The sequence below is a fragment of the Sinocyclocheilus anshuiensis genome, unplaced genomic scaffold (assembly GCF_001515605.1).
Source record: "Sinocyclocheilus anshuiensis isolate Anshui unplaced genomic scaffold, SAMN03320099.WGS_v1.1 scaffold813, whole genome shotgun sequence".
In the NCBI taxonomy this organism is placed as follows: Eukaryota; Metazoa; Chordata; class Actinopteri; order Cypriniformes; family Cyprinidae; genus Sinocyclocheilus; species Sinocyclocheilus anshuiensis.
This window is the reverse complement of record NW_015540942.1, coordinates 2,091,090-2,101,184: the sequence shown is the minus strand read 5'-3', so window position 1 is coordinate 2,101,184 and position 10,095 is coordinate 2,091,090. Positions and strand designations below refer to the sequence as shown.

At 37.0% G+C, this 10,095-nt stretch overlaps 2 protein-coding genes across 7 annotated transcripts in view; one reads left to right on the top strand and one right to left on the bottom strand.

The window, feature by feature from the left end:
* The window catches only part of LOC107689676 (synaptotagmin-2-like), a 6,994-nt gene extending 3,625 nt beyond the window's left edge, over window positions 1-3,369 (top strand). The window contains exons 4-11 of one of the 3 annotated variants that reach the window (XM_016487793.1): window positions 519-533; window positions 714-886; window positions 1,062-1,151; window positions 1,339-1,506; window positions 1,704-1,871; window positions 1,973-2,090; window positions 2,278-2,411; window positions 2,852-3,369. In XM_016487793.1, coding sequence (XP_016343279.1) covers window positions 519-533; window positions 714-886; window positions 1,062-1,151; window positions 1,339-1,506; window positions 1,704-1,871; window positions 1,973-2,090; window positions 2,278-2,411; window positions 2,852-3,061 — 1,076 coding nt within the window. In that variant the 3' untranslated portion in view covers window positions 3,062-3,369. The remainder of the gene's footprint in view (window positions 1-518; window positions 534-713; window positions 887-1,061; window positions 1,152-1,338; window positions 1,507-1,703; window positions 1,872-1,972; window positions 2,091-2,277; window positions 2,412-2,851) is intronic. The other 2 variants (XM_016487792.1, XM_016487794.1) reach the window with 2 other exon arrangements.
* A 358-nt stretch (window positions 3,370-3,727) lies between these two features.
* Window positions 3,728-10,095, bottom strand: part of LOC107689677 (troponin T, slow skeletal muscle-like) — a 14,538-nt gene continuing 8,170 nt past the window's right edge. Inside the window, exons 5-13 of one of the 4 annotated variants that reach the window (XM_016487796.1) lie at window positions 9,931-9,957; window positions 9,434-9,451; window positions 8,496-8,517; window positions 8,324-8,384; window positions 8,000-8,116; window positions 7,793-7,870; window positions 7,576-7,680; window positions 7,321-7,361; window positions 3,728-3,994 (exon numbers count right to left, since the gene is read on the bottom strand). In XM_016487796.1, coding sequence (XP_016343282.1) covers window positions 3,952-3,994; window positions 7,321-7,361; window positions 7,576-7,680; window positions 7,793-7,870; window positions 8,000-8,116; window positions 8,324-8,384; window positions 8,496-8,517; window positions 9,434-9,451; window positions 9,931-9,957 — 512 coding nt within the window. In that variant the 3' untranslated portion in view covers window positions 3,728-3,951. Of the gene's footprint in view, window positions 3,995-6,308; window positions 6,520-7,320; window positions 7,362-7,575; window positions 7,681-7,792; window positions 7,871-7,999; window positions 8,117-8,323; window positions 8,385-8,495; window positions 8,518-9,433; window positions 9,452-9,930; window positions 9,958-10,095 lie in introns of those variants that run through there. The other 3 variants (XM_016487795.1, XM_016487797.1, XM_016487798.1) reach the window with 3 other exon arrangements.

Genomic DNA, 10,095 nt, shown 5'->3' with positions numbered 1-10,095 from the left:
TATGGAGATCAATGGGAACCAGAAACAGTTTGGTTACCAACATTCTTCAAAATATCTTCTTTTGTGTTTAACAGAAGAAAGAATTCCAAAACACAGGTTTGGAACGATGACAGAATTTTCATGTTTGGGTGAACTGTCCCTTTAACATCCACACAATGTAAAATGTACAATGTCATTAGACATTAATATTTTATTGGTTTTGTCATGGTATTAAGTAAAAAAAATAAAATAATGGCCAGCTCTCAAATGTTGGCTTTTCATATCAACCTGATTTTCATCTTCAGGCAAAATTTACGTCGGTCCAATGACGTACTGACATTAAATTGTTGTCTGGTGCCAGCTGGGATCATTCATATTTCATCATATTATCATTACAAAACACACATTCCCATCAAACTGCATATATTTGTATTTGTATATATATATACATATATAAAAGTGTGTGTGTGATCAATTAATTCCTCCATTTTTTCCACTTCCATGTGCGTCCTTCATGTTTTTATCTATTCCATCAACAGACCCCAAGATCAAAAGTAAGTTCCAATCTTCCTAAGACTTTTTCTGTCGGTCCTCCATCCACCTATCCATCTACTTATTCATTTAGTAGAAAATGTGTAATTGGTTGAAGTCATGTCTTTTTTACTAACAGAAATGAAATGATGATCATTGTTTTTTTCTCTCTCTCTAATTTTCTTTCTTTCTCTATTGCATAGTGCCCATGTGGGCTATTGGTGCCATAGTTGTGGTCGTGCTTGCCCTGGTTGGCTGCTTTGCTTTCTGTATCTATAAGAAGTGCTTGGGAGGGAAGAAAAAAACTAAAAAAGTCAGAGAGAGGAAGGGAGGACGAAGAAGGATGAAAAAGGAAGGAGAGGAAGAAGCAGGCGAGGTAGGAGAGCCTGAAAATTGAAAGCATGTTAAGGCCATAGTGTTCAGAGAGAATGAAGCTCTTTCAGATCTTGATGTGTCAAATTATTCATTTTAATCTAAATGTTAAAAAGAAATGGGAATGTTTGGCTTAAAGTTTTGCTCAAGTATTTTAAATGTATACTGCCCATACTTAGGTACAACCTAAAGACAGAGAGGGCGAGGGAGAGAAAGAATATTATGGCAAGTTGGAGTACACTCTGGACTATAACTTCACTGACAATCAGGTTGGTTGAAAGTAGATGTTCTTAATATGCATTGTGATTGTGAGTTCATATGATCAACTAATATTTTTTACACAAATTAACAATATAAAAATAAATAATAATGCTATAAATACTATTCTAAAAAATGTGTGACTAGCTAATTGATTTTGAAAACCTGACCCACAACCTTTTCTTCAACAACCTTCAGCTCATTGTCGGTGTCTTGCAAGCCCAAGACCTTGCTGCCATGGATATGGGTGGAACATCTGACCCATATGTCAAAGTTTATATGCTACCAGACAAGAAGAAAAAGTTTGAAACCAAGGTCCAGCGCAAGAATCTGTGTCCTGTTTTCAACGAGACATTCATATTTAAGGTGCATTTTTTTGGGATTAGCTTAAAGACAGTTTGTCATACACTTAATTTCACAGTAGTCTAAGTAATTAATATCTTCATTTCACAGTAGACTAAGTGCAACATAACTTTTTTTCTAAATAAAGCAAATACATTTTCTTTGCATAAATGGTACTAGGTCAGTGTTCATGCAACGTGATTTTTTATTTCTGTTTCTAGATCCCCTTTAATGATCTAGCAGGACAGACTCTGCTCCTGCAGGTGTTTGACTTTGACCGCTTTGGTAAAAATGATGTAATTGGAGAGATCAAAATCCCTATGAACAGCATTGACCTGGCCCAGCCCATACACGAATGGAAAGACCTGGTCGGAGGACAGAAAGAGGAAGTAAGGCTTTCCTTGGCTGTTTAAATTTTTTTTTTTATCAGCTGCCATAGTCTGTTTTTTGAAGCTTTTAAACTAATCACTCTCCTCTTCTTGTCCAACAGCAAGAAAAGTTGGGAGATGTCTGTATCTCCCTGCGCTATGTGCCCACCTCTGGTAAGCTGACTGTCTGTATCATGGAGGCCAAGAACCTGAAGAAGATGGACGTGGGTGGTTTATCAGGTTAGTGTGGTAGCGTTATTATGTTAAAGTTACATTTCCTTTCTGTGTTGTACTTTATATTAAAATGAAATGATTCTCTACACATCAAATGTGACTTTATTTTAAAGTAATGACTTTTTTACTTTGAAATATCCTGGCTTTGCTGCATTTCTTGGCTTTACCCATTTTCTTTCCTTTTTTGTCTAAGATCCTTTTGTGAAAGTGGTTTTGCAACACAATGGAAAGCGTATCAAGAAGAAGAAGACGACAGTTAAGCAGAACACACTGAACCCCTACTTTAATGAAAGCTTCAGCTTTGAAGTCCCCTTCGCTCAGATTCAGGTAAACATGTTTGAAACACATTTCCTTGACTACTTGCATATCTAATACATTTACAGATTTATATTTGTGGTCCTTTAATTCCGCAAAACGCGAGCTTTTCTCTGTATAGTATGTTTAAAGTGATAATGTTACTACACTGTAAAAAAAATAATTTTCGAAGTAAATAAAACAGATTATTGCAGTAATTTCAGTCTTTCTACTTCAGAATTTCACATTTAATTCAATGTTACTTGCCATTTCTTTTTTAATTATTTGTGAATTTTACTAGCAAAATCTTGAATTTTAAATGCTTCTGCTTTGACTGTTTCAAAGTAAATAGTACAGCAAACATTTTTCAGTCTACTAAACTCATCTGTTTACAAGTGAAAGGTTTGATGAGAAACAACAAAGTGCATTAAATGCGTATCGACCTATTTTTCGGTTTCTCTGACTTCCTGTAGAAGATCCAGGTGTTGATCACTGTCTACGACTATGATAAACTGGGAAGCAATGATCCAATTGGGAAGTGCTGGATTGGGTTTGGTGCTAGCGGAGTGGGTCTGCGCCACTGGTCAGACATGCTGGCCAATCCCAGACGACCTGTGGCCCAGTGGCACACCCTTCAGCCTGAAGAGGAAGTAGATGCTGCCCTTAAAGCACCTATCCGCTAAATATCTTATCCACCCTCAACATAAAGTTTTCAGCACACATCAGGCAAAATCATTTAAATTTAATCCGTCCTTTCACTGAGGAGTTTCTGTCTGTTACGTTATTAACATCATTTCCTGTACCCTTCTTTACTGTGAAACAAAGGAGGAGTAACTTTTATAAATGTTATGTATTTTATGTTCATCTGGATTGTGTTTCTTATTTAAATGTGTCTGTATGTGGATGATAACTGTGTGTGTTTGTTTGAAAGTGTTGTGTGTATGTATCTGTCCAAAACCCTGATAGCACACGTACAGCATGGAGACATCTATTTGACGTCTGCATTTACATCTGCAAGACGTATTTTTTTAGTGTTTGCTCATCTGCAATAACTTAGGACGTTTCCTGTCAGATGTCAAATAGATGTTTAGAAAATGTCTTTAAGATGTTTATAATTTAGGATGTATGTAAAACTGCCATCTTTAAGACGTCTATCAGATGTTTGTACACAGCAGATGCTTTCCAGATGAAGCGATCTTTAACAGACATCTTGCAGACGTACATGTGCTATCTGGGAACTGTCCTGATTTGCCTCGTCTTTTTTTTTTCTGTGAACCAAGATGACTATAAACACAACAATTGGATACAAGATGTGTTTTCATTTCATGTACAAATAGACACACAATAGTTGTATAATTCTGGGGCTAAAAACTAGTCATTAACTGTTGGTAAATATTTCATCATAATATAAAATGATTTATTAATATGGCAGCCATTATTATATGTAAACATGTCGACCAAAAGCAATTATCTGGTTGGTTTCAGTAGTATTTAGAGTTGTCCAGTTGTAGGTGGAAACCTGGATTAATCTTGTGGTGCAGTGCTGGACTAAGCCATACATGTAAACAGGGATTTACAGCCAGTGAAGGGCGGGAGTGCGGAGAGGATGGAGGAGACTAGAAAGGACACAGACAAAGTCATACAGAGTGATTAGGGATAGATAGAGAGACAGCATTTTAAATAAAAAGTAAGTAAACTGGTTAAAAAATATGAATTGGTTAAGGACAACAAAACATGAAGAGTTCAGATGCAAAAGCCTTTAAGTGCCATTTGAAATGTTCTTCTAAAATGAGCATTATTGTCAGGCTCCTATGTTTATTTGCAGTTATTTCACTTTAATGGCAATGAAAAGACTATTCATTGCCATTAAAGTGAAAATACTGAATAGGAGCGTGAGAAAAATGCTCATTTTAGAAGAAAATTTCAAATGGCACTTAGGAGGCTTTTGCATCTGAACTCTTCACATACAGATTAACACAAACCAATATGCAAATCAGTGCATTGCAAGCTAGCCAAAATGATATACTGACCGTGATTGAGAGAGTTTATGCACCCAATGTATATCTTGAGAATATTGTAGTAAGTTTTGGTTTTAGATTAATACTCTTCTTACATTAATAATCTTCTTAACTATGCTAATCCATATTAGCATGACATCTACGAGAAAGCGAATTTGCGACCGTCATGTTACAACACTGCTGCTTTGAGACTAGCCTAGCATTAAGTATAAGAATGATTTTTAAATTGGTTTCTCAAAGGCTCTTCGGGAAGCTTGTATAAATTAGCATGCTCGTTCACACAGCAAGAACGTTGTATTAAGATCTACTTACCAGCAGGAGGCGTAGTGTTAACATGAAGTTTTGCTAGTCTACTAATTTGTTATGAACAAGCGCTCAGCCTCACGACCACCAGATGGTGATTGCAGATCAACAGTTGGTTAAATCAGGTTAAAAATGTCAGAAATTCTAATACATTTGTAGGGCAGTGTATTGTGTTGTCCACAAGATGTCGCTATGACACTGTTGTGTTAGGGCAGATTCAAGTATTTTTAGCACTGTTTGAGCCTTTTGATGTACTGTAGTGTTGATAGGCGTGTAGTGCGCCATCTTTTCTTCAGTTTATGTTATCAACACTATAGAATAGATGCGTGCTGTGGAATAAACGGTCGAGCCACGATCCCGAACCCCTCTGTGTCCGTGTCTCCTCTCTCTGTTGAAAAAAACAGCATATGCTGGTTAGGTATGTTTTGACGCTGGGATGCTGGTTTAAGCTGGTCCTTTGCTGGTTTATGCTGGTCCTTTTGCTGGTTTATGCTGGTCATGTGCTGGCAAAGGACCAGCATAAACCAGCAAAGGACCAGCTTAAACCAGCAAAGGACCAGCTTAAACCAGCATCCCAGCGTCAAAACATACCTAACCAGCATATGCTGGTTTTTTCAACAGGGCTACCACCACCCACGAACACAGCGCAGAGTAGCAGCGGCGGTGCTAGAGGCCAGTTGGCACGCAGAGAGAGCGAGGGCTACACATACATGTGCAGTACATTTCATATAATGCCTGCATGTAAATACATCTTTAAATCATTTCTGTATGATACATCTATAATTTCACAGGTGACCCTGCCCGTTTCCCTAACCCACCCACCACGAAACCTTTCACTGACCAACCTTTACCTTCACCCATAACACTTTTTGTATAGCAGCAAACGTGTTTTACAACAATACAACATGAACACAATATACATTGCACTTTACCTAAAACTACTGTGAAGTGGGACTAATTTAATTAGGCCTACATGTTAACTCATAGCCTATCCTTCTGTTAAGACGTAATGTAGCCTAGTGTTAATGTGGGCCTGTCGATTGCCTTCAGCAAGTCTTAACAATTATAGTACACACCTTTTGACAATTACACTTGTAATTTTCACACAAATATTTGCTGGGAACTACACCTTAATGCTATTTTGTATAGGTGAACACTCCATCCCTGAATCCTCCCTCAACCTGTTCTTTACTATTGTGTCACTCACTACTGCACAAGAGGCTTCATGTCTGATGTACAGAAAAGACACGTAGGAAAGTACATTTAAGGAAATTATTTAAGCTTTTAATAGTGAGGCATGTGAGCTGGAGACCACAACTTTTGTGCAGCATCATGAAAACAGGATTCTCAGGCCATGTTTTAAACATGATGAATGAAGACGAACATCTTTAAATTATGTCAAAGCCACTTCTCTCTGACACACAACTTATTTTCATTTCCTCAACATACATTCCTCTTCCCTTTGGGAGTGAATTAGTTTCTGTTGCATTTCCAGTCTGCTTTGCAAAGAATAAATGATGATTCAGATGCATTTTTCATTTTTCATTTACATTTATTAATTTAGCAGACACTTTTATCCAACGTGTCAGAAGTGACACGTTGTGCCAAGCCTTTTATCCAATTACAGAAGTGATTAATCTAATCCAAGCACATCAGATCTGAGAGGAGTTTTGAATACATTCAGAACTGTTATTCTTTTGCACAGGCTGTGAAATTGACAGAAGAAACAAAAGTAAAAGCATCCATGGTGTCTTTTCATTATTTTTCCAATTTCTTATTTCCAGCGACCTCCAACCTTTCCTTTACCATGGCCTTTTTTGCTGTGATAAAGAGAGAGGTGAAATATGAGCATAACTGAGACAGATGGACATTTTAAATTAATGTTTCATTGAAGAAAAATGCTTAAGGGTTGGTTCACCCAAAATTGAAAATTCTGTCATCATTAACTCTGTCATGTTGTTCCAAACCTACATGACTTTCTTTCTTCTGTGAAACGCAAAAGAAGATATGTTGGGTGGACTATGCCTTTAAGTTAGAAACACACTACACAACTTTTGCCTAGCTTTTTGTACTGATTTACAGTCTGGTGAAGATTAAAGTCAGAGCCAGTCAGATTTAACAGCTTCCAGAGCCGGCGCCAGGGCACCTACATTGGGTAGTGGGCATTTACATTTCATTTATAATTCATGTTGAGTGGTGCTAACGCCCATGAAAGCGTGCAATACTCAGTTTTTTTTTTGCTTTCACTTTCGCTTTCGAAATCGATCACATACAGCAAGGAGGGGAGAAGAGGGGAAGGGGGCATAGTAACAAGTCTGGAGGGGCAAGGGCCCCACCTTGGTGCCGGCCCTGGCGTAGTCATGACTCTGATTTTATCCAGTCTGAAAAAATCAAACATGTTTCAACCAGGCGCATGTTTCTGAGTGAGTTTGCTGTGTTTGGAAGTCTGGTAGTGTGTGTGTGTGTGTGTGTGACCCTGTTGTTTAGTGTATGATTCCCTATTTTTCTCTATAACCATTTACAAAGTTAGCAAGTGAATGATACCTAGTGTTATAAAATCTGTTCAGATGTAGTGTGTTTCGGCATTTAAACAATCTGCTAATTAACTTAATGTGACTTACAACTTTTGAGCGTGGGAAATCCTGTTCAACAGAACAACAATCTGTTGAGAAGAAAGCAAAGTTCAGATAAGTACACTGTATCGCTTGCACTTTCACTGGCTTTCACTTTCTATCTTTTCATCTGGTTTCCTCTAATTCAACCGAACACAGATTAGTATTTGCCAAAACAAACAGATTTAATACAGTGTAATCCTTATTCATCAGTCGCCAACACCTAGATTTCTCAAACCTCAATTCTTTATCAAATCGCCACACCTCATATTTCTGTCTCTTCATTTGATCCAAGAGGTCAAACTTCTCTGACTCCAGCTGGTAAATCCAGTTCCACATCTCCTGAGCTCGTTGCCTCTGACGCTCTTCCTGATGAGAGAGCATAGATAATACATTTCACATCGATTTTATTCTGTATTAAATTCCACATACAACTTAGAGAGCATTTGAGCATTTTATTTACTAAGTTTTATTGATTTACCGCAATCCTTGTCTGTCTGTGTCTTTCTTTCTCTGTTCTAACACGCTGCTGTTCTGCTCTTTCTGCTCGCCGCCGCTCCTGATGGACCGAATGGCCGAAAATTAGTGCAAAGTAAAGAGAAAAGTGAGTACAGAAAGTGTTTGTTTTTTGTTTTTTTTTGTGGTAAATAAAAGATAAAAAAATGAATTGATAAAGACTGGGAGTTACAATTCTCTCCTTGAGACCGATCAGTTCTTCCTCCTCTTTCTTCCTCTGCTCAAAGTGGACATCAATTAAAGTCTGTAACTCCAGAAGGTCCTTCTCCATCCTTTTTCGGTGAATATCCTGAGAGAGAAAATTATATAGCTTATAAATGGTAAACCATAATTTTCATGATGTCCAAACAGCTTACAACACACAATGATGTGTTTTCGTGTCTTTATTGAGCACACCTTATAACCATTAACTATGCAGGGTGGGGAAAATGAACCCTGTATATTCTCAGTTTGCAGTTAATTTTAAGCAGATGAACTGAAGTGGATTGTTACTTACATCGAAATCAACCCGCTCACCCTCTGGAATCTTTGGAGGGGCAAGTTGTGGAACCATGGGCCTGTGTGAGAGAGGGGAATCAGCAAGAGATTTAGGGGAATAAGTGCATGAAGACATTAGGAAAATGCAGAGTGTGCTGATGGTTTGATGAAAAGAGTGTCTGAACACTTACTTAGGCCGGGGTCTTTCCTCCTCTGAAAAAAGGGGCAAAGAAAAGGGTAAAAAGAAACAAGGAAGTTGTTGTCAAATGTAATCATAAAGCCCTTCCTATTTGCACACAACTGTACAATAATCCACTAGTCTTACTGACTTGGTGTGTCATAGTGAGTTACACTGGTTGTATGATCTGTGTTTTAGCACCTCCTTTTGACATTTTCACATTTTAAAAATATCTGGAAATTCTTTTAAATAAAGCTGGTCCATCTGATACAACACAAGACTCTAGAGGACACAGCTGTCACAGGATTCTTTTGTGACCTCTTCAGTTCACAGGCCAATGTTATTCAAGTCAGTGATTTATTACAGTATAACATTCTGTGTTTGGGGGGAAAACACATGTCAGTCTAGTGGGTAACACAAAAGAGCTGTAAAAGTTGAATGTGATCAGATATTTAGAGCCTGTTACCATCTGATGTAGATTTGTCATGCATAGTTTTCATATCATAAATCATAAGCCTGTCCTTATACTGTTTTATTTGTTTTTACAAAAACTGTGTGAACTGACTGAAAACAAAAACTGTAAATGTACAAAAACAGACCAAAAAAAAAAAAGTCTATAAAATCTTTAACTAATACTGAAACATTAGCATAATCAAAATGGCTTCTTGACACATCAGACATGAAATACAGTATTTTGCTATTTAATGTATAAATTACATGACTGTTTACATGAAATTAACTATTATTTATTAATTTTCGTTTCACACTTGTGACAAAAATTCCATAATTAATGCTAGTCAACAATTCTATATGCCATGCATGTCAATGAAAAAGAAAAGCCACAGATGTTTCACCGTGATGAGCAGAGGATGGGAAAAGACTATTTATAACACAGAACTCAGGGATCAGGATAAGTAGGTAAAGGAAATAATTTCAACTAAAATCCCTCACCTTCTTCCAGAGTCTCCTCTGATGAATTTAACAGTGAAAAAAATACAGAAACACAGAGAACAATGGGCGATGTTGAAATAACATGGAGGTAAAATTAGTCAATAAGCAGACTTTTGACAAATACGGAAGAGGATTAGATGTGTGGAAAAAAAAATACTGTTCAGACATAATCTACAATCCAATTTCCTATTGTGTAACTGGACATGAGATCTACTCTCTGCTCTTATAGCTCTCATTTGGGAAAAAAAAATGTAATGTATCACACAGTGTGCAGCCAAACATTTACAAAAACATCATATTCACAAAAACGCACATGTGCAATACACGTGTCTAAAATGAAGAGTTATATTTAAAATGACTGACTACACGATATATTAAATATTACTCAGACCTTACACACAATGCTAAAATTTTATGTTACATTACTTATCAATTTTCCATAAGGTTTATATTTTACATGCCATTCTGGTGGTGCATGTCTTTGATCAACAAAGTACCTTGATATTCTGTATACTCCTGCTGTTCTGTAATATCAAATAAACATGAAAATGAAACATGAAAATAAATCAAACATATCAAAATCTTTAACAGATACAGAGAAACTTGGCCTTCAGTCCTCAGTAATCCTTATGTTCTTTGTCTTTCTCCTGCTCTGGTGACAA